The sequence below is a fragment of the Phycodurus eques genome, chromosome 12 (genome assembly GCF_024500275.1).
Source record: "Phycodurus eques isolate BA_2022a chromosome 12, UOR_Pequ_1.1, whole genome shotgun sequence".
NCBI lineage: Eukaryota > Metazoa > Chordata > Actinopteri > Syngnathiformes > Syngnathidae > Phycodurus > Phycodurus eques.
In genome coordinates this window covers 5,468,339-5,494,863 of record NC_084536.1, presented here as the reverse complement: position 1 = coordinate 5,494,863, position 26,525 = coordinate 5,468,339, and the positions used below count along the sequence as shown (strand labels likewise).

The 26,525-nt window shown below is 44.4% G+C and overlaps 1 protein-coding gene across 4 annotated transcripts; it reads left to right on the top strand.

Moving 5' to 3' along the window:
• Positions 1–371: 371 nt before the first annotated feature.
• Positions 372–26,485, top strand: si:ch211-67e16.4 (uncharacterized). 4 transcript variants are annotated; one of them, XM_061692029.1, is made up of 11 exons: positions 372–501; positions 1,558–2,022; positions 3,759–3,893; positions 3,971–4,197; positions 7,472–7,597; positions 10,477–10,567; positions 17,927–18,126; positions 18,884–18,970; positions 19,049–19,124; positions 21,076–21,239; positions 25,499–26,485. In XM_061692029.1, the coding sequence occupies exons 2-11, from the start codon at positions 1,581–1,583 to the stop codon at positions 25,520–25,522; spliced, it is 1,572 nt and encodes a 523-aa protein (XP_061548013.1). In that variant the 5' UTR covers positions 372–501; positions 1,558–1,580; the 3' UTR covers positions 25,523–26,485. The 4 variants fall into 4 exon arrangements, with proteins under 4 accessions (XP_061548013.1, XP_061548014.1, XP_061548011.1 ...); XM_061692030.1 differs by having other exon boundaries at positions 17,927–18,130; XM_061692027.1 differs by having other exon boundaries at positions 17,927–18,130; positions 21,076–26,485.
• Positions 26,486–26,525: the final 40 nt, after the last annotated feature.

Genomic DNA, 26,525 nt, shown 5'->3' with positions numbered 1-26,525 from the left:
GAATGTGGGAGGAAACTGGAGTTCCCGGAGAAAACCCACACAGGCGAGGCCGGATTTGAACCCACAACCTCACAACTGTGAGACAGATGTGCTAACCAGTCATCCGCCGTGCCACCTTTCGCTTATTAATGAAACAACAATATAATGTATGTATAATTACAGCATTTCATGTTATATTTTAATTGACCATGTATGTCAATAAATGACACAATTGAACATTACACGGCTGCTCATTATTGTAAGCGTCGCGGGATGGTGCCGATTGAGTGTCGATGGATTCGGTTATTGTTGTAAAGCGCCTGCTTGTTCACTAGATGGCAGTACTGCAAAACTCGCTATTTACATCGCGCACTCTTAATGACCAAAAGAAGAGCAAGCGGAAGCCACTCTCTAACAGTCCTGTTACCCAGACAGAAAATGAGTGGAATTCGCATCTAATTGTCGCTTTTGGCTGCTGGGAATCATCTGTCACATCTGTTTGAACGTGGCGTTAGCATAACAGTAAGTGAACTAATTGTAATACGTGTGTATTTTGACTGTCGTGCGCTCAACACGTTTTTTTTTTTTTTTTTTTTTTTTTTTTTTTAATGGGTGCTTAACACGGATGGCACGAGTGCTATTGTCTAATGAGCCACGATTGTCATATATATATATATATATATATATATATATATATAGAGTACTCCTATAAGCTAATTTAGCTTTCCTTGTACACGTTTTAATCGAACGGCCTATGGTACTCCTATAAGCTCATTTAGCTTTCCTTGTACACGTTTTAATCGAACGGCTGTCGTGTTCGCTTGGACCAAACATTACAACGATGAAGTGCGCATTTGCGCCTCGGTAATTGTTGGCCGCTTGACGTACACAGGCATACTACAGGCCACGGTGTCGTTTTATACCTCTTAATTCCTCACAGTCACCAAACAATTCAAGTGAAATCGTCACACTCAGACACCAAACTGTTATCTTAGTGCTGAGCTGTTATCAGATTGTTGACACAGTGCTGATATACCGTTTCGCCTTTCTTTGCAAATTGCAAAGTTACCAGAAAACCAATACGAGGAGGACATCCGGATGTCCAAAATGAAAAGTGTATCAATGATTACGCGGTACGTGTATTTTTGTATTTTAAAACGTCAGCTGGCTACTTTTGTGTAGCCTACCGCAGGGTTTGTTCAATGATTGTCAGTTACATACGTTGTAACTTTTAGAAAGGCACAATCTCATGTAGATTTATTTCGAAATTAAGACATACATTGTGGCTGTGCAGTAACTTCACCTTTCATGGCGTTCAAAACGTAAAACAGGTTTCTCATCCTTCCTATATATTTTTGAACAGAAATGTAAATATCAATTCTGTGTTATTGAAATTGTATTACACTGCGAGTTGCTGAAATATTAGTTTAAACAAAAAAGAATTAGCCCTATAACCAAGTAATATAAAATTAGGTAGATAGACATAGACAGCAGCTCTTGTATCGGATTTCATTTGATTGTGCAGGTATACAAAACAAAGTGGCTGGTAAGTTTATTGTGACATAACTGTGCCTACAGATAAAATTCAAAGGTGTGGCGACATGGACGTCAGCATCGCTGTCTCGTTGATCCGAGGCCAGATGGGCGCCGTTGTGGAGCGGGCGGTGAACGGAGCCGTGGAGACGGTGCTGGCCGAGATGCTAAAGGTGGTGGGGGTGAAATTCGAGGAGCTGAAGGCACAGCTTGCGCACATGAAGCGCGACGTGGCGACGCTGCAGCGAGAGAAGGCCCTGAAGGAAAAGGAGAATGACAATGTCCGAGCCAAGCTGCGCTACACCGAGCTGAAACTGAAGTACTACAGGCAGGGCGTAGAGGAGGAACTGCAGCACCGAGCCTCCAGCACCTCTGTGGTACGGAGCCACCAGACCAAATGTTCTCCGGAACAGGCAGCTGGTGCCAGTGTCTCCTCAACAGGAGCTTCACCGTCGTGCTCCTCTCAGACCTCCACAGCCACAGCAGAGGATCCACCGACAAGCAATCAAGGTAAATTCTTAGAGGACTTAATACTGAAGGAAAACAAATTGGAACATTTCTTTGCATTTCCACCACATCACCTTTTGGTACCCTTTCATAGGGGAACCACCCACAGCTGTTTGGTACCTAAGGGTTGGAGCTCCACTGTAGACAGAAATTTGTTGATTGGTAGACAGACAGAAATTTGTTGATTGGTAGACAGAAATTTGTTAAGTTGTTGTTAAGTGGAGCATATACACATTTATTACAAAGTGGGGCCCAAGTTCCTCACACAGCAAGCTTTTTCCAGCACAGCTCCATCTGGATGTGCTATGTTGGCTAAATTGTTTAGAGAAAATGTAACTTTTTACCTAACTAACTATGCAAGACATAGTTGATGATAATTGTGAGAGATAAAGTGCTATATAAGTGCAGACGACCTGTCGTATCTTAGGACCCCAGTTGTGCAAGTGGACTGCAAAAGCACCTTTTTCCAAATATGCAACCGAATAAATGTGTTTCTTGTAATGGATTCTACTTCAATCCAGCGGGGTGGAAACAGGGGTGGAAAGTTTGACAAAATCCACGGTTTGTTTCATATGTTTGTTTTGTGGTCGCAGTTTTCGGTTCAACTCAGTTGACTGTTAGGAAAATCAATTATGTCTTGCATAGTTAGGTCGAAAGTGAAGGTATGTCTCCACAACTAAGCTAACGTAGCACTTACAGGTATGTACAAGGACTACTTCGCCAACAAACAAACACCACAATCATAGAATGGTGACGTCAACTTGCCTCACAAGAATGCACACTTGGGGGAAGAACATACTGTGTATATACCTCTTACAACAAACCAGCACACTTATAGTTGGTAGCTGTAGAGCTAGGCGCCAGACAAGTAAAACACACAACAAACTGCTTCGTACCTACCGCTCTCGCTCTACCGTGACGTCATAAACACCGATGGACCTCTAAACCAGCTGTCCCAACATTGCCTGTCTGAAAACACAAAACACAGGAATGTGCACTGCTTCGCCTCGTTAGTAAATGAGGAAAAAAGGTGTAGGCAACAGAACGCAATGGATTCTTGCACTGTATTCCACTTCAGTCCTGCATGTGGCAGTAATGCGTGTGATTACAGAATGGATGCCAATTTCCTCACAGAGCAGCTTTTTTTCCACTGCAGCGCCATCTGGTGGCCCCAGTGGTCCCCTGTGTAAGTGGACTTCAACATCCATTTTCTGAGCCGCTTTTCCTCACTAGGGTTGCGGGCGTGCTGGAGCCTATCCCAGCTGTCATCGGGCAGGAGGCGGGGTACACCCTGAACTGGTTGCCAGCCAATCGCAGGGCACATACAAACAAACAACCATCCGCACTCACATTCACACCTATGGGCAATTTAGAGTCTCCAATTCATGCATGTTTTTGGGATGTGGGAGGAAACCGTAGTACCCGGAGAAAACCCACGCAGACACGGGGAGAACATGCAAACTCCACACAGGCGGGGCCAGGGATTGAACCCAGGTCCTCAGAACTGTGAGGCTGACGCTCTAACCAGTCGTCCACCGTGCCGCCTGGACTTCAACAGCCAGTGTAAAAACCAGTGATGCTGTTTTTGTGTCACCCTGCTAATCACCTAAAAAATGACATTTACAATCAAAACATAATCCCCTTCCTTTTGCTTTTTGTGCTCAAGAGGGGGAAAATGACAAAAGTAAAGTAACTTGTGGCTTAATTAACCCTTTTTCCTTCCAATTTTGTTTTTACAGAATCTCCTCAGTACATAAATCAGCATTGCATCAGCTCATGCGGCCAGTCAGACGTGGAAGTGGTTAGTTGTGAACCCACGGACTGCGTGTTGGCGGTCTCAGTCCCCATGAGCACAGAATGTCTGGAAAATTCTGGTTAGCGGCTCGTTCATTCAATATCTCCAAACTCCCACGTTGAGCAGCATTTTTAACGTCTGCTTGTGTGCATGCAGCTCTGCTCTGTCACACGGACCAAGATGTTGCTCTGCGCACTGGCGACGGAGATCAGGAGGGCAACTGGAATGCCACTGTGCATCCATGCATGGATGGCACTGACACCATTATGTCCCCGCCTCCTCTCCCAACCCACGACGCTGACCAGCAGTCTGCCACCTCCCGTCCATCCCCTCATGGCTCACAACAGGCGGATAGCTCGACCCTGGCCATCTCGACAACACAGGTGATATCACGCAACATGTTAGGCTAGATTTACACTGCAGGTCTAATATCAGTCCATTTCATGTACATTCCAAGTGACACATGGCAGTATGGCTGTCTTTATGGATCATTTTAATATAATTTGTTTAATAACGATTAAAAAAGAAAAAAAATGCACATTCTAATTCAGCATTTTCTTTCATGCTGCTTTGTTGCATGAATGTTTGTGTGAGTAGGTGAATGTGAGGCTTTGTAAAGCGCTTTGGGCACTGTGGTGGTGTAGCTAAAGCGCTATATAAGTGCAATCCATTTACCATTTCACCCGTGCTGAAACAGCTACGCTTTAAGTCCTATTTTCAAAAGGTTATTGATGATTTAAAAATTTAGGCATTCATAGTAAAGACAATCCCCATTGACAGAGCAAATGGTGGTAGCCTATTGAAATATACTTCATTTTATAATGTTAAAAGATAAAAGTGCATACATAAACAGTTTCATAAAAAATGTGAGTTGCACAGTTTACATATAGTCTTTGTAACATAATGAGGCTCTCTCCAGTGGCATTAACTACCTGCAAAGACAGCTTGAGTGACAAAGGAGGACCGTTGTGGGGGGGGGGAAAAAAAAAAAAAAAAAAAAAAGGAACTCTGAAGACACTAATGTGTTTGTTAGTTTTCATAAAAATGGGAGAAAAATCCTTTTATATCCAAAAATGTAATAGTCAGAAAACATCTTGCAAATCATGAAACTTCATTTTGGACACCTAACTTTAAAGATGTTTTGGCATTAAAAGTTTGAAAAATATTATTTTAGAACAATTTCTTCCAAACAATTATGACCTTGTGATGGATAACACCTGTCAATAATTCAAATACTCATATCAGTAAAATTAATTGATTTTCAAAGTGAAATTCATTGGGCTATCTCTTTACTCTTATTGATCAAATGATATGAAAAGTACCACTACACTGATGGAACACATTAAAAAAAAAGAAAAAAGAATGAACAGACAAGTTTGGGATTTTTCATGTTAGGTTAATTTTTTTCATTTTGACTTTTTTTTTTTTTTTTTTTTTTCCCCTCAAATGTATCCATTATCTGTACCGCATATCCATTCCTCTTTAGGGTCGCAGGTGAGCTGGAGATTATCCCAGCTGACTTGGGCGAGAGGTGGGGTACACCCTGAACTGGTTGCCAGCCAATTGCAAGGCACACAAACAGAAACAACCATTTACACTCACATTCACATCGACCAACATTTTTGAATATTCAATTAACCGAAGAAAGAAATGTTGTGGAGTCTGCAATCAACCTACCACGCATGTTTTTGGGATGTGGGAGGAAACAAGAGTAAGCGGAGAAAACCCACCCAGGCACAGGGAGAACATGCAAACTCTACACAGTAGGGGCCGGGATTTGGACCCTGGTCGATACCATTAACAAAATTATTAACTTACTAATAACAAAATAATTACTTGAGTAACAGTAAGTATGAAGTGAAAATGACTACTCAAGTACTGAATAACGGGTGAGTGACTTAAAAATCGCATGAACATCAAGTAGACAAAAGCAAAAAGTAGGAATATGCAAATTCAAAAATTGCACAACAGTATCACTTAAATAATAATAATAAAAAACTAAGGCAAATTCAGCCACAATGAATGGTGTTCGTTTTCCTCTATTGGTTTGGCTCATTTCTTGAAACAGAAATTACATTCTCAAAACTCCCAAGTTCATTTGGCAAAACAGTCTCTATGGTTCTGAGGACATGGAATCCATTGCAAATGGACTGATGTTTCGCTTCTCATCCAAGCAGGCTTCATCAGTTCATGCAACAAGGTCCGAACCCCAAACAGATATGGCACTTGCTGGAACTTTTTCTTAACACCACATATTTTCAAATGGTGGGAACATTTTACAGACAAAAACATGGTTGTGCTATGGGGTCCCCGGTATCCCCCATCGTGGCAAATCTGTACATGGAGGACATGGAAAGGAGAGCTCTGAATTCCTTTAAGGGAACAACTCCAAGTCATTGATATGTGAATGACACACGGGTTAAAAAGCCAAGAAGTGCAAGCCTTCACCAAGCACATTACCTCAGTGGACAGTCACATCAAGTTCACACTTGATGATGTCAAAAACAATAAGTGGCCTTTTTTGGACTGTGATGTATGTCTGTACGGACATACGCAGAAAAGCAATCTTGTGTATGTGGTCAAGGGCAGTGAGGAATGCACAGATGCATACATTGGGGTAACTAAGCAACCACTGAGCAGACGCATGGAACAATACAGATGGGTAAACCCCTCAGGTCATGACTACCTGCTCCTCCAAGAGAAACAGCACTCGTTTGAGGAAAAAAAAAATTATATTCTGGAAAGGGAAGACGTATGGTTTGGAAGAGAAGTGAGGAGGCCATTGATTAACAGAGGAGGGGGCTTACGACATCTCCCACTTACAATGCTATCATTTCGTCCGTTGCAAAGAAACTCTAATTCTGCCTGCAACAAACAGCACACGTCCTCCTTGACCGCTGGGTAACTCCACGACCACTTTACAACTGAATGGAGTATTAATGAGGGAATAATTAACCCCCCCCCCCCCAACGACTCTGGTGGATTGACAATGGCCTGTCGGCTCGGCGGCTTAATGTCTCTCGCCCTTGTTTGCATTCCGAAAGAATGAACGAATACGTGGTTTAGGCCGTGCTTCTAAATTGGAGCATAATTAGTTGAGTTTTCCACACAAACAATGGCTTGTGCGTCCTAACTTCGCCTTGTTGCATGAACTGATGAGCCTGCTTGGTTGAGAGACGAAATGTCTTCTAAGACAAAAGGAGCACTTCAGTTGCGATCAAATCAATGCCTGGAGAATGAAATGACCTGGATGAATGAGAATATTCACAGGCAGTCTCATATCTCTCCCAAAACTTCACTTATTTGTCAAAACTAAATTCCTTTCTCAGCTAAGTGGTCAGTGCCCCCAAAATGCATTGTTCCTTTGGCTTTGTTTTAGCACTGCAAGTCAAAATGTTTAGCTGTTTTGTCACTATGGCAGAGGACCATTTGAAATGGCACTCATGTCCACTCTCAGTCCTAGCCCAGTCCTTCATTGTCAGTGGTAACTGTACAGTGGAACCTCGATTCAATGAACCCCATTTTAACGGACATTGGAAGTAACGGACCATCTGGTCAGTACATGTGTCCAGAAATTGTACATTGGATTAGTGAAACAGTCATGTGTTTCAAGGACCTTTGTCCTAACCTGAACATTCTCTGCATGTTACGATACAGGTGAAAATGGAAGAGGAGGATCACCAGGTGATCTGCATCAAGGGGGAGCCGGAGGAGGAGCAGGAAGTGATGTCGTGCCTACTACTTGACAGTCAGATGAACCGCAACCACCTGGTCCAGTCAGAGGTGACAGTTCTTAGTTATATGAAGAACCCATTACATTTTGATGCAGATCTGGATCCTTTGTATTTCTATTAGGGTTGGGAATTGCTGGCCCGAGGCCGATTCAATACATAGAGATAAACAGGTAGCGATTTGATTTAAAAACGATATCTTTACGGCGGAGCGATTCGATTCAGTGTGGGAGCGATACATTTCTCGATTCGATGCACAAAACGTGATTGTTAACGTGCTAATCATAAAGAACCTTGATTTAACCCAATTCAATCAAATGGGATTTGTCTAACCCTATTTTCAAACATGTAAAAGACCACTTAACCCTGAGCACACACATATATATACACACGTACAGTGGGTATTGAAAGTATTCAGACCCCCTTAAATTTTTGACTGTTAAATTGCAGCTAAATTGCAGCTAAAATTATTTTTTTCCCTTTCATTAATGTATACACACTACCCCATATTGAGTTGTTGAAATTTTTGCAGATTTATTCAAAAAGAAAAACTGAAATATCAAAGCCATAAGTATTCAGACCCTTTACTGTGACACTCATATTTAACTCGGGTGCTGTCCATTTCTTCTGACCATCATTGACATGGTTCGACACCATTTGAGTCCAGCTGTGTTTGATTATACTGATTGGAGTTAGCCACACACCTGTCTATATAAGACATTACAGATCACAGTGCATGTCAGAGCAAATAAGAATCATGAGGTCAAATGGAACTGCCTGAAGAGCTCAGAGACAGAATTGTGGCAAGGCACAGATCTGGCCAAGGTTACAAAAAGAATTATGCTGCACTTAAAGTTCCTAAGAGCACAGTGGCCTCCATAATCCTCAAATGGAAGATGTTTGGGATGACCAGAACCCTTTCTAGAGCTGGCCGACCGGCCAATCGGGTGAGAAGAGCCTTTGTGAGAGAGGTAAAGAAGAACCCAAATATCACTGTGGCTGAGCTCCAGAGATGCAGTCGGGAGATGGGAGAAAGTCCTAGAAAGTCAACCATCACTGCAGCCCTCCACCAGTCGGGCTTTATGGCAGAGTAGCGACAGAAGCCTCTCCTAAGTGCAAGAAACATGACAGCCCACATGGAGTTTGCTTTATAAAAAAAAAAAAACAAAGGACTCCAATATGGTGAGAAATAAGATTCTCTGGTCTGATGAGAACAAGATAGAAATTGTTGGACTTAATTCTAAGTGGCATGTGTGGAGAAAACCAGGCACTGCTCATCACCGTCCCAACAGTGAAGCATGGTGGTGGCAGCATCATGCCGTGGGTGTGTTTTTCAGCTGCAGGGACAGGGAGACTGGTTGCCATCGAAGGAAAGATGAATGGGGCCAAGTACAGGGATATCCTGGACGAAAACCTTCTCCAGAGTGCTCAGAACCTCAGACTGGCCCAAAGGTTCACCTTCCAAGAAGACAATGACCCTAAAATAACAGGCTAAAATAACGAAGGACTGGCTTCAGAGCAACTCTGTGACTGTTCTTGAATGCCCTGACTAAAAGCCAATTGAGCATCTCTGGAGAGACCTGAAAATGGCTGTCCACCAATGTACACCATCCAACCTGACAGAACTGGAGAGGATCTGCAAGGAGGAATGGCAGAGAATCCCCAAATCCAGGTGTGAAAAACTTGCATAATTCTCAAAAAGACTCATGGCTGTATTAGCTCAAAAGGGTGCTTCTACTAAATACTGAGCAAAGGGTCTGAATACTTATGGCTGTGTAATATTTCAGTTTTTATTTTAATAAATCTGAAAAAATTCAACATTTCAGTTTTTTTTCTGTCAATATGGGGTGCTGTGTGTAAATTAATGAGGAAATTTTTTAAAATGATTTTAGCAAATGGCTGCAATATAACAATGACAAATTTAAGGTGGTCTGAATACTTTCCGTACCCAGTGTATGTGTATTATATATATAGTTTAAATATCAAATTAATTATTTAAATAGATGCCAACAATACAGTACAACGTTTTTATTTTCTTTGCACAAGCAATTTTTAAAGAGCCGTTGGGGGGCTCGCACACTGTGCCATTCAAGCTTGGACCACCACTGCACACTCGCACTAATTGCACTTTTAAGCAGCAATGACTAGCTTAGTTCAACTGGCGATTATTGGGTCAGCTTCGGGATATACCTGGCTGTGTGTCCTCTTGGTAGTTTCTTTTTAGGGTCGCACAGTGCCAACACGAACGTGAGGACTCAAGAAGAAGCATTAGTTTGCTGAGTTACAGCCCAAAGAAATTGCCGAGATGTACCTCCGTTTCCATATTATCTGCATGTTTACCATCTGGAGCACACATTTCGCCGCCGGCAGACTTGAGATAAGGTACATAGCGTGACGTTGCATTCAATGTTTACAACTCCTGGGGGAACGCTGCTTTGCTATCGCTGTGACCACGAAAGTAGCTTAACTACTGAAAAGTTATTTTATGTTGAAATAGTGACACTACAAAGACATGTAGTTGAACTAGTAGTGTCGCTATTATCCACCACTGCTGGGTTTGGTTGTAAACATAACATTACCTGCGGAGCAAAGCGTTAAGAGTTCTCGCGCTTGTTTTACGAGATGAAAACCATAAAACCTCAGGCAACCGATTCCTAGCCTTACAATATCCGGTCCACAGTCCTACAACAGATATATCTAAGAATTCCTGGCGGATTTTGTATTGATAATCTATTCTGCTACCGATACAGTCTATCTTTCTCCTTGAACCAACGGATAGCTGGCCGCATCGGTTTATCGTTCCCACCCCTAATTTCTATTACTGCGACATACAGGACTGGAGTGGAACAGCATCATCTTACACATCATGAAAGGACATGTTAAGCATTTTGTGGTAGGTCTACATTTTCACGATATGGTTGTTGTTTTCAGGTTGCGATGTCTGCGACCGAGTGGTCAGGGCTTCAGGCCAGTCAGAGAAAATGCTCCTCTGGCTTCAGCTCAGCTGGACCAAGCTCCTCCTGTGAGTACCTTCTGAAGCTAGCAGGGACTACTGCTAATTTAAAGATCAAGAGTGCAAGGGTTTTATGGCAATCGGATGAAATTCATATTTGCATTGTTAATGTTGTATAATACATGCACGTCATTTACAGCAAGTTGTCAGCCATAAATTGGCTAAAAATTGGGTTTTATTGAGCATTGCTGAACATTCTCGATTTTGAGACATCTTGGGTGTAGTTACTCTGTCTAGCGGAAGTGATGTAATGTTTATGAAGCATTGGCGTCCTGCACTGACTCAGAATGGAAAGCTACGTTTTGGAATGCAAGCAGGATGTTTGATTGGAGCTGGCTGAAAAGTAGACTTGTGGTCAAATCCTACATACAGTGCCGTGAATTGCAATTTCAGTTGCATCTGAAAAATAGAATAAAAATAAAGACATATTTCATATCACAGTCTCCTAAACCTGATGCTTGTGATTGGTTCGCTCTGGTCATGTCATTCTGCTGTAACATGACATATTTATCTAAATGCCACTTTGTAGTGTAATCTTTTAGTTTGTCTGAGATTTTGAAAAGCTTAGACTCATACATACACCTTTGAAAACACAAAACAACACTGACGTTTGAACAGTTTCATCTTTATTATTTTGGACTTTTTTAATGAAACATTTGCTTTTGTTTTTTTTTTATGAAGCAATATTGTCTAAATTGCACATATTTGTCATTAGTTCAACATGGTATGTATGGGGATTTTCCACATGCTGTGCATAATATATTGCAACAAACACATTCTAATGTCCAGGACCATGAAACAGTATTGGCCCCCTGTCTCAGATTCTTATATTTTTGCATAGTTTCCCCACTTTGTTTAAGCTCAAATAAATGTAAATCTCAGACAAATACAACCCATGTCAACTTAAAATACTGTTTTTAAATTGTGTGTTCATTTATTAAGGAAAAAAGATATTGAAAGTTAACTGGCCCTATGTGGAAAAGTACATGTTAAATAATGAATTAATTTTGGCTCATCACCATTTTTGGTTAATTTTCACTGATCACACCTAAGCCTTATTACCTCCAGAAATCACTTTAAATAGTCTGTCCCGACAAAATCAAGTCAACAAAAGATCTAAAAAAGCTGCAACAAAATGACACGATCCAAAGAAATTCAAGAACAGCTGAGAAATAAGGTAATTGATATCTATCAGTCTGGAAAGGGTTACAAAAGCCATTTCTAAAGCTTAAAGATTCCAGCAAACCATAGGGAGAGCCATTATCCTCACATGGAGAAAACATGGAAGAGTGGTGAACCTTGCAAGGAGTGGCCGGCCTACAAAGATTACCCCAAGAGGACAGCAGTGACTCATCCAGGAGATCACAAAGGAACTCAGGCCAGCTTCTAAAGAACGGCAGGCCTCCCTTGCCTCAGTTAAGGTCAGTGTTCATGACACAACAATAAGGAAGAGAATGGGCAAAAAATGGCATCCATGGCGGAAACCACTGGTGACTGAAAAGAACATAAAAGCTCGACTTACTTTTACAAGAAATCATCTATGATTCTAAAGAATTTTGGGAGAATCTTACATTAAGAACACAATTTGACTGTTTTAACGTTACTTGTGGTCAAATATCTAGACTCTCACACTATTGGTCTGCTGTAGTTTGCACCCCTACTCCTCGTCTGTTCTGTCCCCTAAAACCCTTTTTCTGTCAGGCTGCATTTTCAATAAACATCAGAATAATTAAAAACTGTTCCAGCAAAAAAGGCATAGAGATCCACCATTCTGCAAGGCCATGCAGCTGAACAGGACAGGTTAGAGGGGGGGGGGGGGGGGGGGGGGGGGGGGGGGGGGGGGGGGGGGGAACTACTTTTCAAAGCCTATTGAAACCTTGACTTCAAAACCACAGTATACCTTCAACACTGTAATCCCTGTGTGTGTGTGTGTGTATATGAGAGAGAGAGTGTATATTTTCCAAAATGTATACTTGCTCCTGTCGGTAGTAAAAAAAAAAGCCATAGTCATGAACAGCCAGCCATACATCAAATTAACAGACTCTGCTTCAGCTTTATTGGCGAAGTATGTTATGGCATTGTTCGATAGCGCCTACCTGAGGGAAGAAGCTGAAATAGGTGGTGGCCATGATGTGGAGGGTCCAAGAGGATTTTTTTCTTAGTTCTGGCAGCATGCAAGTCCTAAAGAGTAGGTAGGTGGGTACCAATAATTTTTTCTGCAGTCTTGACTGTCCATTGCAGTCTGATTTTGTCCTCCTTTGTGGCAGCACCAAACCATACCTTCATGGATGAACACAGAAACAATTCAATGACTGCTGTGTATAACTGCCTATACAGCTCCTGTGGCAGGCTGTGCTTCCTCAGAAGCCGCAGGAGGTGCATCCTCTGCTGGGCCTTTTTGAGGTTGGAGTTGATGTTGGTCTCCTACTTCAGCTTCTGAGAGACTAATTCCCAGGAACTTTGTCTCGACGGTTGACACAGGGCAGTTGGACAGCGGGAGGGCAGCTGTGGCGAAGGATTCCTCCTGAAGTCCACGATCATCTCTAAGGTCTTGAGGGTGTTCACCTCCAGGTTGTTAGCCACACCAAAGCTCCAGCCACTCCACTTCCTGTCGATACACAAACTCTTCACTGTCTGTGACGAGGCCGATGACTGGTGTTGTCTGCAAACTTCAGGAGTTTGACAGTCAGGTGCGTTGAGGTGCAGTCGTTCGTGTAGAGAGAAAGAGAGAGAGAGAGAGAGAGTAGAGGACACACCCTTGGGGGGCCCCGGCGCTTATGGTACCTGTGGATGAGGTGGTCTCCCCCAGTTGTGCTGCTGTGTCCTGCCCTTCAGGAAGCTGTAGATCCACTGGCAGATGGCAAGTGAGATGTTGACCTGGAGAAGCTTGGAGGAGAGGAGTTCGGGGATGAGGGTGAATTTTTACAAACACGATCCTCGCGTAGGTCCCTGCGCCATCGAGGTGTTCAGGATGAAGTACAGTCCCATGTTGACCGCATCATCCACTGACCTGTTTGCTCGATAGGCAAACTACAAGGGGTCCAGCAGGGTTCCTGTGACGCTCTTGAGGTGGTCCAGCACGAGGCGTTCAAATGACTTCATGACCACAGATATCAGGACGACAGTTCTGTAGTCATTCAGTCCTGAAATTGCAGGCAAATCCCGGCCCCGCCTGTCTGGGTTTTCATGAGCTGGGCCGTTGGGAAAAATGTCCCTAGCTGGACCCAAAGTTTGAGAATCCCTGTTCTAAACAGTTGAAACTCAGCACTGTGAGGTTTTCACAAGGAAAAGCTTTTAGGAATAGTGTTGTTAATACAAAGAGAGCTAAATAAATGAAGAAACGTTCTTTTTGCAGCTCTTCTGTCACAAAACACACCTGACACCTTCCTCCACCCATTCCAACCTGCTTGGACCCTTCCTTACCTCACTCACCATTGCTCTGGACTATTGATGCCTCGTCTCCAAAGTCCTCCACCCTCACTATCTCTTCTCCCTGTAGCCTCTAGTCTTCCCCCTCCACCCCTCTCATGAATGCACATATATTCTGTCTTCAGCTAATCTTCATTTCTCTCTGTTCCAGTGCATGCCCCCACCTTTCTGACTGTTCTTCCACCTGCTCCCTGCAGATCACAATTTCATCTGTGAACATCATGGTCCATGGGAATTCCAATCTCATCTGTCAGCCTCTCTCCACTGCAAAACAGGATGGGGCTCAGGGCTGATCCCTGATGCAGTCCCACCTCCACCTTAAACTCCTCTGTCACACCTACAGCGCACACCACCAGTTTTCTGCTGCCCTCACACATGTCCTGTACTATTCTAACGTTACTTCTTTGCCACTCCAGAATTCTGCATGCAGTACCACAGTTCCTCTCTGGGTACTCTGTCATAGGCTTTCTCTAGATCTACAAAGACACAAAGTAGCTCCTTCTGACCTTCTCTGTACTTTTCCATCAACACTCTCAAAGCAAATAATGCATCTGTGATACTCTTTCTAGGCAAGCAACCATACTATTGCTCATAAATACTCACTTCTGTCCTGAGTTTGGCCTCCACTACTCTTTCCCTTAATTGCATTGTGGCTAATTAACTTTGTTCCTCTATAGTTCCCACAGCTCTGTACATCACCGTTGTTCTTAAAACTGGGCACCAACACACTTTTCCTCCATTCCTCAGGCATCTTCTCACCAGCTAGAATTCTGTTAACAACTTGGTCAAAAAGTTGTTAACAGCAGTTGTTAACACCCCTCTGAGATGCTTCTATCCATCAACAGGACCAACTGCCTTTTATGTTTCATCCTTTTTAGTGCCTTTCTAACTTCCTCCTTACTAATCATTACCACTTCCTGGTCCACCACACTTGCCTCTTCTCTCTCATTTCCCTCATTCATCAACTCCTCAAAGTATTCTTTCCATCTATCAAGCACACTGCTGGCACCAGTCAGCACATTTCCATCTCTATCCTTAATCACACTCACCTGCTACACATCCTTCCCATCTCTATCACTCTGTCTTGCCAACCTGTATAGATCTTTTTCTCCTTCCGTGTCCAACATGTCATCATATGCCTCTTGTTTGGCCATTGCCACCTCTACATTCGCTCTACATCGCATCTCCATGTATTCCTTTCTTCTCTCCTCAGTCCTCTTAGTGTGCCACTTCTTCGTAGCCAACTTCTTTCCTTGGATGATTTCCTGTGCTTTGAGGGTACACCGCCAAGTCCACTCCTCTTTCCTACCAGAAGATATACCAAGTACTCGCCTGCCTGCCTCTCTGATCACCTTGGGTTTAGAGGTCCAGTCTTCTGGAAGATCCTCCTGTCGACCTAGCGCCTGTGTAACCTCTTCTCGAACAGCCGCACAACACTCTTCCTTTCTCAGCTTCCACAACATGGTTCTCTGCTGTGCCTTTGTCTTTTTATTCTTCCTCCCCACCACTTGTCATCTTACACACCACCATCATATGCTGTGTAGCCACACTCTCCCCTACCACTACGTTACAGTCGGCAACCTTCTTCAGATTACATCGTCTGCAGAAGATCTAATCCACATGCGTGTTTCTACCTCCGCTCTTGTAGTTCACCCGATGTTCCTGCCTCTTCTGGAAGAAGTGTCCACTACAGCCATTTCCATCCTTTTTGAAAAGTCTACCACCATCTGTCCCTCTGGGTTCTTTTCCTGGATGCCGATCTTACCCATCACTTCTTCATCACCCGTTTCCTTCACCAACATTCCCATTACTATCTGCACCAGTCTCGACTCTCTCTTTGTCTGGGATGCTCAGAACTAATTAGTCTAGCTCCTTCCAGAATTTCTCTTTCACCTCTCGGTCACATACTATCTGTGGGGGATAGCCACAAATCACATTAATACATAACACCCTCAATTTCAAATTTCAGCCTCATCACTCGATCTGATACTATTTTCACCTCCAAGACATTCTTGGCTTACTCTTCCTTTGAAATAACCCCTACTCCATTTCTCTTCCCGTCTACACCATGGTAAAACAATTTGAACCCTGCCCATAAACTTCTAGCCTTTGCACCTGCTCTCCTAGACACACAATGTATCCACTTTTCTCCTAATCATCCTGTCAACCAACTCCTAGAGTTTTTCATAGTCCCCACATTCAGTTCTAGGCTCTGTGCTTTCCTCCTCTCATTTGCCGAAGAACATGCTTTCCACCTCTCCTTCGTGTTCGACCCACAGTAGCTGAATTTCGACCAGGGCCCTGTAGGTTAACTGCCGGTGGTGGACGTTGTTAACCCAGAACATGCCTGATCCGGTATGCAATTCTTTGGATGAACGCTCATATTTGTTTGGGAAAGTTTTAAGCCAGATGCTCTTCCTGATGCAACCCTCTGTATTTATCCGAGCTTGGGACCGGCTTACAGCTTGCACGCCCCATAGGGCTGCATTCAGACCGATGTCTTAAAGGTCAGTAAAGGTGTGCTGATAAAGCAAAACGCACACATACTGTGGTGTCTCATCCAACCACTAGGGGGACGAGAGAAAGGACTGAGGAGATGTGCGGCGTAGAAAAGGAAAAAAGGAAGAAAAGAGACGAAGAAGGTAGTTTTGTGCTAACTGCTGTGAGCTAACCTCAATATTAAGTCTGCCGTGTGTAAATCCAATTTTGTATTTCCTAGTATCGATACAAATGATTGGTTACCTTTTAAAATGATTTTAGTCAATATATTTTTGTTCAAAAGGCTAACTTGCCAAGCACAGATCAATCCAGTTGGATCGTAGGAATATCAGAATCATCTTTATTTGCCAAGTATGTCCAAAACACACAAGGAATTTGTTTCCGGTAGTTGGAGCCACTCTAGTACAACAGACAGTCAATTTACAGAACACTTTGGAGACAAAGACATTGACAAAAAACAATTGCGCAAAACGTTGCAGAGTCCTCTAGCACTTAGAGCAGTTCGAATGACTAATATTGCAATGACCATTGTGCAAGGGGCGCTGAGACTTCAAGGAGTGTATGCGGTTTAAAGTGACGAGTCGTGCGATAATCTGGGACAATGTTGGTTGTGCAAATAAATTGATACATCGTTGTAATGAATGAATCATTACACCACTTGTAGAAGGACATGTAAAGATGTCCTTACCTGCACTTACAGGATGTAAGTGCCCCTTTTCCCATTACCATGTCTGCCGATATCCTGGGTGAAGACGCTATTGTTGAAGGAAAAATTGTCACTGCAGTTGATTTCAGCTTGTCTCGAACTATGCCTTTGTATCCAATACTTTCTGCTAACTGTTTCTGAAAACATCCCGGTTCGAAAGTTACTTCCACTTGCTTGGCGGCAGCTACAGATGTGTGGCGAAGCAGCATTGTTGTCAGAATGAAACTCTTTAACTCATTTCAACATTGTTCATTGACACAAAGATGCCACAAAATGGCATAAAAGCACTACTTTTGTGTAAATGAAGCTTCTCAATTAACGTCAACAAATTTCCTTGACACCAAGATGCCACAAGATTGCAATAAAGTCATGCTTTTGTTGTGTTTGACCAGAAACAGTGACTAGGTGAGTTTTTCAGAAAATAACTGATGATATGTTGCCCCCAAATATTTGAATACTGAATTTGCGATTGCTGACCTGTGAATATGGGTGGATTCACCGTACCCTGCTTCAGTATTTTACCCCTTGATAGATGACAAGGTATAGGGTGACACGGGATGGTGACAAAATCCAAAATTCACCCTATGTAGCTCACTGAATTCCGCTGTCATGGGGTATGCTGATGTCAAGTATGGCAGCGGTTCGAACTTTGAAATTCTCACAGAATTTCCGACTGAGGTTCCAGTTGTATCTGGTTTAAACTCCTTGACTCATCTAACTTGTGTGTCTGCTAGATGCCACGCCTCAGACAGCCTTTCCCGCCATTGCCCCGCTGCCTCCAGGCACAGCACGCCAGATGATGCACGATCCATGGACCAAAGACTTCAGGTTGTACGAAGAGTACAAAATGCGGCGCAACGAGTTACGCCGGCGAAGCCTCAATCGACGGCGAGAGCTGGAAAAAACGCTGCCTCAGCCTCTGCTGGCTGATCTGGTCAGTGAGTAGTTTTTTTTTTCTTGTCGTTGGTTAAGTGTTTTCCAACCTTTGTGCTGAGACACATGCAGGAGATATAAAAAGTCTACACCCCCCTGTTCAAATGCCAGATGTTTGTGATATAAAAAAATGAGAAAATTTCAGAACATTTTCCACCCTTATGACCTATAACCTGTACAACAATTGATTTTTTTTGAGAGCAGAAGTAACAATACCCTCACTCATAACTGGGTGGCTGCGTTCAGAATTAACCAATCATATTCAAACTAATTTTAAATGGGGGTAAGCAACAACTGCCACCATTTAAAGTGATTGACTTCCATATCAGTTCAGCCGATGTAGTTGGCTCTCTTTTGCTTTCTAGCATAAGCCCGAATGTTCTGTGGTAAAAATCAAAATCTCTCAGACATGTTGGAAAATGTGTTATGGTCCGATAATACCAAGTTTGAACTTTTTGGCCATAAGTCCAAAAGGTATGTTTGGTGTAAACACAAAACTGCTAATCACCAAAAGAACGGCATACCCTAAGTGAAGCATGTTGGTGGAAGCATAATACTTTGGGGGTGTTTTCTTCAGCTGCAACTTGGGGCCCTTAAAAAAAGGTGGATGGAATTATGAGCAGTTTGAAATAGCAGTCAGCGTTAGCACAAAAACCTCTGGCTTTTGCATACCCGATGACCTCTCATGTAACATGCGGTCGGGAATCAATGTTAGGCGGTTAACTATTATTTTGTGAAAGGGGATTTTTCGTCCTAAGGTACGGGAGCGGCGAGAAAAGACCAGACTGAGGGTGGCCAGATGGCGGGCAAAGAGGAAACTGCAGGCTTGTCTCAACCAAGTTCAGGTCAGTGGCAATGACTCAATACACAGCATTTAGGTGGTGATACATGAACTTGCATCCTAAGAACATGCTCATTTCCAGACACAAGGTGGCGCAGTGGCTCTTTCCCAGGATGGTTTCCCCATCAGTGGTCCTCACCAACACAAAGCACCTTGTGGTAAGTTGCGCCCCTAGCTCTAATTTTGTAATTTTACCCGCAGTGCTGCCATCTGTACCTCGCACACAAATAATATTATGAATTAAAGCTAAAAGGTGAAATTCCTGACCCCCTTGCAATCCCTATTTCAGGGGTGACATTGAAGTTATGGCTGTCCTGAGCAATAAACTTTAAAACTAAAGCTAATAGCTTGGGTCTGAGCACACATACAGTCCCCTCCAAAGGTATTGGAACAGCAAGGTCACTTCCCTTGTTTTGGTCATATACTGACATTTGGGTTTCAGATCAGAGACAAAAGTTCTGAATTCCAGTTTTTATTTCATGGTATTTGCATCTAGACGTGTTAAACAACTCAGGACAGAGCACCTTTTGTTTGAAGCTACCCACTTTTCAAGTGAGAAAAAGTATTGGATCAGACATTATTAAATGAACTTAAAGTGAATTACTTAATATTTGGTGGGATAACCCTTACTTGCAATAACTTCATCAAACATGTGACCCATTGACTTCACCAGACTGTTGCGTTCTTCAATTGAAATGGTTTTACAATCTTTTACTGCGGCCTCTTTCAGTTCTTGTTTGTTTCTGGGGGTTTCTCCCTTCAGTCTCCTCTTCAGGAGGTAAAATGCATGCTCTATTTGGTTAAGGTTCGATGATTGACTTGGCCAGTCTACCTTCCAATTTTCCCCCCTGATGAAGTCCTTTGTTGTGGTGGCAGTGTGTTTTGGGTCATTGTCATTGCCTCGGCGCCTGTACGTTGCGTCAATCATATAGTTATGGTATAGTGCTCCAAATTAAGTGGTTTTTCCAGGGCAAGATGGTTAGGAGCCCTCACTATAAAAACTGGCCCTCTGAGTAAAACGATCAAATAAAAGTCAAGCCTTTGTTTTTCCTTTTCAAATTTAATTGACCTGTTTTGTCTGCTACTGCTTGTTGCGGACAAACGTCTTGTTCACAGTAATGTATTTTGCAAATATATCTTCAATCACTGTCAATCTTCATACGAAACTATCGTATGCCATGTTCATGCTGTACCTATTAAAAAAATGGTGCGAACAAATCAATTGCTACAAGTGCAAAAGTTAGTGTAGAGCACTGCCCTAACAGCACAGGAAAGTCCACTGCATATAACACTGACTTTGGTCACAGACCCTCATGCGCTGCGGACTCTGAGTTTACGTCCCGGTGGCTAACGTGTGTTAACGTGTCCGCAGGAGCTAGTCGGCAGTTTGAAGCCAGTTCATTCTCCTGGCTCCCACACACCCGAGTGTATACACAGAACCCTCGTCCCTCACGCCTCACGTAAAGGGATTTTCCAACTTTTCGGGAGACAGGCAGTCATCGGCTGACTGTTGGCTTTTTGTGTACTGGCTTTTTAAGACACCGTATGAGCCGTGGTGTGCATTTTTTTAAGTACCGGTACCAAAAAACAAAAAATAACTCGTACCGTGCTTCTTTTTACATCAAAATACTTGGGTATGGGACTGGTACCGGTACTTGGTGCAACACTAGTTACAGCACCTTTCTTTTTATAAACACTTAACAAGCGTTTTGGAACTGAGGACAGTAATTGTTGAAGCTTCGCAGGTGGAATTCTTTCCCATTTTTGCTTGATGTACAACTTCAGTTGCTCAACAGTCCGGGGTCTCCGTTGTCGTATTTTGCACTTCATAATGCACCACATATTTTCAATGGGAGACAGGTGTGGACTACTGTTAGGCCAGTCTAGTACTCGCACAGTTTTTTCTTTTTTTTTATATCAGAGCTATTTTTAATGTTATCGGATTTGTCAATATGACGTCCTAATTCCTCAAATCCGTCTGATAATTATCGTGCAGCCCTACTTAAAAAGTTGGAACATCAAATTAAGTTGACCTGTAAAGGCAATTGTGTATTTTAAGTTCATCCTGAAATATGAACTTCCATAACCTCCAATGTGTTATTGTTTCAGCGTCCACTTCCGGTCCTCTCAACAACGCGGTCATCTCTGCGATCACCACCTTCCCCTTCGTCACGCCGCCATCGTCGTCTTCCCTGTTTCTGAGGGGCCCCAATATGGCCGCCCAGGTCAATCAGCATGCGTTGTCATCGCCGCGTTCTGCTTCCTACCCGCAGGTCAGCCTAACACAGCAGAGCATGTCTTTGACGGACGCCAATGTCGACTCATGAGAATCCAGGCTGGACTCCCATTGTTTTCCTGGCATTGGCACCACTGTTGCAAGTTTTTTCTCCACAGCTTACCCTCCACTCCAGATAAGCAAAATTGCACTGATTAGCTGTAGTAAGACTTGCCAGTTGATTACGATTGGACTCATCTACAGCTACGTGGCAGCTTGTTTGTGCAGTCACAATTGAGACAGTGCGGTGAAAGGTGTGTGCAGCTCCCAATAAGTCAGTCGTATCAATATCTGCAAACAGAAGGCTAGCATAGTAGGAATTAAGAGGATTTGTGCTGGCTTTTCTCTTAACCTTCTAACCGTGCGCATACCGTTGTAAGTTCTATTTCGTTTTGTTTTTTTTAGTTTTCAAAGCTTGTAACTATTCCATCTTAGCGTTTTATTTACATAGGTATATATTTCCTTTGTTCAAAAATTTGTTAAAAACAGCTGTCAGACCTAACTCAACAAAAATTGGCTTCCCCATTGACGAGTGAAATAAGTAGTAAAGCTTTAAAATGGGGTACAGCTTAGTTTAAAAACTACAGGGAATATATATCATTTTAAAATGAAGTAAATTTAAGTTACAAACAGTCCATGGTATAAATATGGTTTTAAAAAGGAATTAACTGCATGAATACAGATTAGAAGAATCCATCCATTTTCTACCGCTTATCCGTGGTCGGGTCACGGGGGCAGTAGCTTTAGCAGGGACGCCCAGACTTCCCTCTCCCCAGCCACTTCATACAGCTCTTCCGGGGTCAGCCGAAGGACGTAGTCTCTCCAGGGTCTCCTCCCGGTGGGACGTGCCCGGAACACCTCACCGGGGAAGCGTCCAAATCAGATGCCCCAGCCACCTCATCTGGCTCCTCGATGTGAAGGAGCAGCGGCTCTACTCTCAGATCCTCCCAGATGACCGAGCTTCTCACCCTATCTCTAAGGGAGAGCCCGGACACTCTGCGGAGGAAACTCCTTTCGGCCGCTTGTATCCTGGATGTTGTTCTTTCGGTCACGACCCACAGCTCGTGACCATAGGTGAGGGTAGGACGTAGATCGACCGGTAAATCGAGAGCTTCGCCTTTCGGCTTAGCTCCTTTCCCACAACTTATTGGTCCAAAGTCTGCATCACTGCAGACGCTGCACCGAGCCGCCTGCCAATCTCCCGTTCCATTCTTCCCTCACTCGTGAACAAGATCCCAAGATACTTGAACTCCTCCACTTGGGGCAGAATCTCATTCCCGACCTGGAGAGGCCATGCCACCCTTTTCCGACTGAGGACCATGGTCTCAGATTTGGAGGTTCTGATTCTCATCCCAGCCGCTTCACACTCTGCTGCAAACTGCTCCAGTGAGAATTGGAGGTCACGGCTTGATGAAGCCAACAGAACCACATCATCAGCTAAAAGCAGAGATGCAATACTGAGGCCACCAAACCGGACCCCCTCTACGCGTCGGCTACGCCTAGAAATTCTGTCCATAAAAGTTATGAACAGAATCGTGACAAAGGGCAGCCTTGGCGGAGTCCAACCCTCACCGGAAACGAGTCCGACTTACTGCCGGATATGCGGACCAAACTCTGACTCCGGTCGTACAGTGACCGAACAGCCCGTATACTCCCCAAGCACCCCCCACAGGACCCACCGAGGGACACGGTTGAACGCCTTCTCCGAGTCCACAAATCACATGTAGACTGGTTGGACCAGGACCCTGCCAAGGGTGTAGAGCTGGTCCACTGTTCCACGGCAAGGATGAAAACCACACTGCTCCTCCTGAATCTGAGATTCAACTTCCCAACGGACCCTCCTATCCAGCACCTCTGAATAGACCTTACCAGGGAGGCTGAGGAGTGTGATCCCCCTGTAGTTGGAACACACCCTCCGGTGCCCCTTCTTAAAAAGGGGGACCACCACCCCAGCCTGCCAATCCAGAGGCACTGTCCCCGCGATGTTGCAGAGGCGTGTCAACCAGGACAGCCCTACAACATCCAGAGCTTTGAGGAACTCCGGGCGAATCTCATCCACCCCCGGGGCCTTGCCACCAAGGAGCTTTTTAACTACCTCGGTGACCTCAACCCCAGAGATAGGAGAGCCTGCCTCAGAGAACCCAGACTATGCTCCCTCATGGGAAGGCGTGTTGGTGGAATTGAGGATTCTCCCCACCGGCTCACAACGTCCCGAGTCAAGGTCAGGAGCGCCCCATCCCCACTATACACAGTGTTGATTGTGCACTGCTTCCCCCTCCTCGGATGCAGGATAGTGGACCAGAATTTCCTCGAAGCTGTCCGGAAGTCATTCTCCATGGCCTCTCCGAACTCCTCCCATGCCCGGGTTTTTGCTTCAGCGACCACCAAAGCTGCATTCCGCTTGGCCAGCCGGTACCCATCAGCTGCCTCAGGAGTCCCACATGACAAAAAGGCCCAATAGGACTCCTTCAGCTTGACGGCATCCCTCACCGTTGGTGTCCACCAACGGGTTCGGGGATTGCCGCCACGACAGGCACCAACCACCTTACGGCTACAGCTCCGGTCGGCCTCCTTAGCAATGGAGGCGCGAAACATGGTCCACTCGGACTCGATGTCCCCCACCTCCCCCGGAACATGAGCAAAGTTCTGTCGGAGGTGGGAGTTGAAACTCCTTCTGACAGGGGATTCCGCCAGACGTTCCCAGCAGGCCCTCACAATACGTTTGGGCCGGCCACGTCGGACCGGCATCTTCCCCCACCATCGGAGCCAACTCACCACCCAGGTGGTAATCAGTTGACAGCTCCGCCGCTCTCTTTACCCGAGTGTCCTAGAGATGCGGCCGCAAGTCCGATGACACGACCACAAAGTCGATCATCGAACTGCGACAGAGGGTGTCCTGGTGCCAAGTGCATGTGTGGACACCCTTATGCTTGAACATAGTGTTCGTTATGGACAATCCGTGATGAGCACAGAAGTCCAATAACAACACCGCTCGGGTTCTGATCGGGGGGTCCGTTCCTCCCAATCACGCCCTTTCAGGTCTCACTGTCATTGCCCACGTGAGCATTGAAGTCCCCCAGCAGAACGATGGAGTCCCCAGCGGGAGCGCTCTCCAGCGCCCCCTTCAAGTGAGCCCTTGGGAAGGGGGACCCACTCTGAACTGCTGTTTGGTGCATAGGCACACACAACAGCAAGGACCCGTCCCCCCACCCGAAGGCGGAGGGAGTCTACCCTCTCGTCCACCGGGGTGAATCCCAACGTACAGGCGCAGAGCCGGGGAGCAATAATTGTACCCACACCTGCTCAGCGCCTCTCACCGTGGGCAACTCCAGAGTGGAAGAGAGTCCAACCCCTCTCAAGAGGACTGGTATCAGAGCCCAAGCTGTGCTTGGAGGCGAGTCCGACTATATCTAGTCGGAACTTCTCGATCTCACACACCAGCTCGGGCTCCTTCCCTACCAGAGAGGTGACATTCCACGTCCCTAGAGCCAGCTTCTGGAGCCGGGGATCAGATCGCCAAGGTCCCCGCCTTCGCCCACCGCCTTCGCCCACCGCCCCCGACCTCTATGGCCCCTCCCACAGGTGGTGAGCCCTTGGGAAGGGGGACCCACGTTGCCCGGCCGGGCCCCATGGGTGCAGGCCCGGCCACCAGGCGCTCGCCTTCGAGCCCCACCTCCAGAGGGGGGCCCCGGTGACCCGCTTCCGGGCAAGGGAAACCTGAATCCATTTATTGTATTTGTTATAGGGGTTTTTGGAGCCGTGCTTTGTCTGGTCCCTCACCTGGGACCTGTTTGCCATGGGTGACCCTGCCAGGGGCATAAAGCCCCAGACAACTTAGCTCCTAGGATCATTGGGACACACAAACCCCTCCACCACGATAAGGTGATTAGAAGAATCATTACATAAAATTATCAAATGTCATATATGACCTTATAGAATGGATTGTCACATCACACACTTCTGGACACACCCACCATTTTGGAGGTTGACGCAATGGTGAATTATTGCGCGGTGTTAAGCTGCAACAGAGGTAGGAGGGACAAAGTCTTCACCGGTGCCTATTTCGAACAGAACATTTAACAAGGAAAACACCGAGATTGTTGGCTGTTTCGTAAAATCAAAGAATTTTACACCGCCTTTACTGAGCCTTTGTTTGAATACGCCTTCAGGTCAAGGTGAGATGAAAAGATGCTTCCTTTGTAACATGGGAAAAGACAGCACTGTTTAAAATGAATTTGATTCCACTTTTCCTAACAGATGTACAGTAAGTCTCCAGCATGAAACAAGTTTCTGAAGATGGACGCTCCTTCGATCCATGTGTGCTTGTCGTATATATATTTCAATCAGGTTGAAAGTGAAAGTTATATATGTTGTTTTAGTGCTTCAGTTAGTGTTACAGCCATTGGTAACTGCAACATTACAAAATACATACATTGGTTTGGTGCCTACCTATTGTCATGAAAAGGAGTGGCTGAGCTATCCTAAGCTATCCTAAACAAAGAGTAAGAGTAAAGAGTAAACATCAGAAAGTCACATATTGGCACTGACAGGTGGAAACCCCCAATGACAAATTTTGTCTAATATTTCTTCATAAATCTATAGTATTGGACAATCCCCATGTGGGTCTGTTATGTATTTTTTTTTGTAAATAAATTATTGATCCATCTAAAGTGTTAAAAATGTCTCTCTTGCGATGCAATGTGAACAACTCAACTAATCATGCTGTTTTGGGGAGTTTCCTGAAAAGTGAAGGATTTGGCCTGACGCCAGCTATATGTTGTTTTTGGTGCCTATCTGTTTTCAGTGTGGGTTGGTGAAGGAGAGGAATTAACTTTGTGCACTGTGAAAGGCGCTTAATGAAGTTCGGTCCATTTTCCGTCATTAATTTATGGGGGCAGGTCTGCAACATCCAATATGGCGGACACTGCTGTATTGCAGCAATGGGCCAACCTGCTCAATGAAGCATCTATTTATATGTCCATGATTGACTGACTACACAGTTGGCGAAATGCCCAATCAATAAATCAATTAAAATATTTTTTATACCCATCCTTGATAATGATGTACCTATTTTCTTAACTTTGTGTCTTTAGTGCATCAAGAACCTCATTGTATTGTTCTGCTATTATCAGCTGCACACACAGACTGTAAAACATATTTTTTAACACTACATGTACAAACTAACCTTCCTGTATTGAAACTGCTTATTTGTAGTGTGTTGATTTGATCTGATTAAAATGTGTCGTGCAAGAAATTTGCGTGTTAGTTTTTTTTTATTATAAAT

Coding starts and splice junctions, on each gene's coding strand:
- si:ch211-67e16.4 (XM_061692027.1), top strand. CDS start 1,581: ATGGACGTCAGCATCGCTGTCTCGTTGATCCGAGGCCAGATGGGCGCC. Junction 3,894..3,970: donor AGAATGTCTGGAAAATTCTG/GTTAGCGGCTCG, acceptor GTGTGCATGCAG/CTCTGCTCTGTCACACGGAC. Junction 18,131..18,883: donor TCTGCTGGCTGATCTGGTCA/GTGAGTAGTTTT, acceptor TTTCGTCCTAAG/GTACGGGAGCGGCGAGAAAA.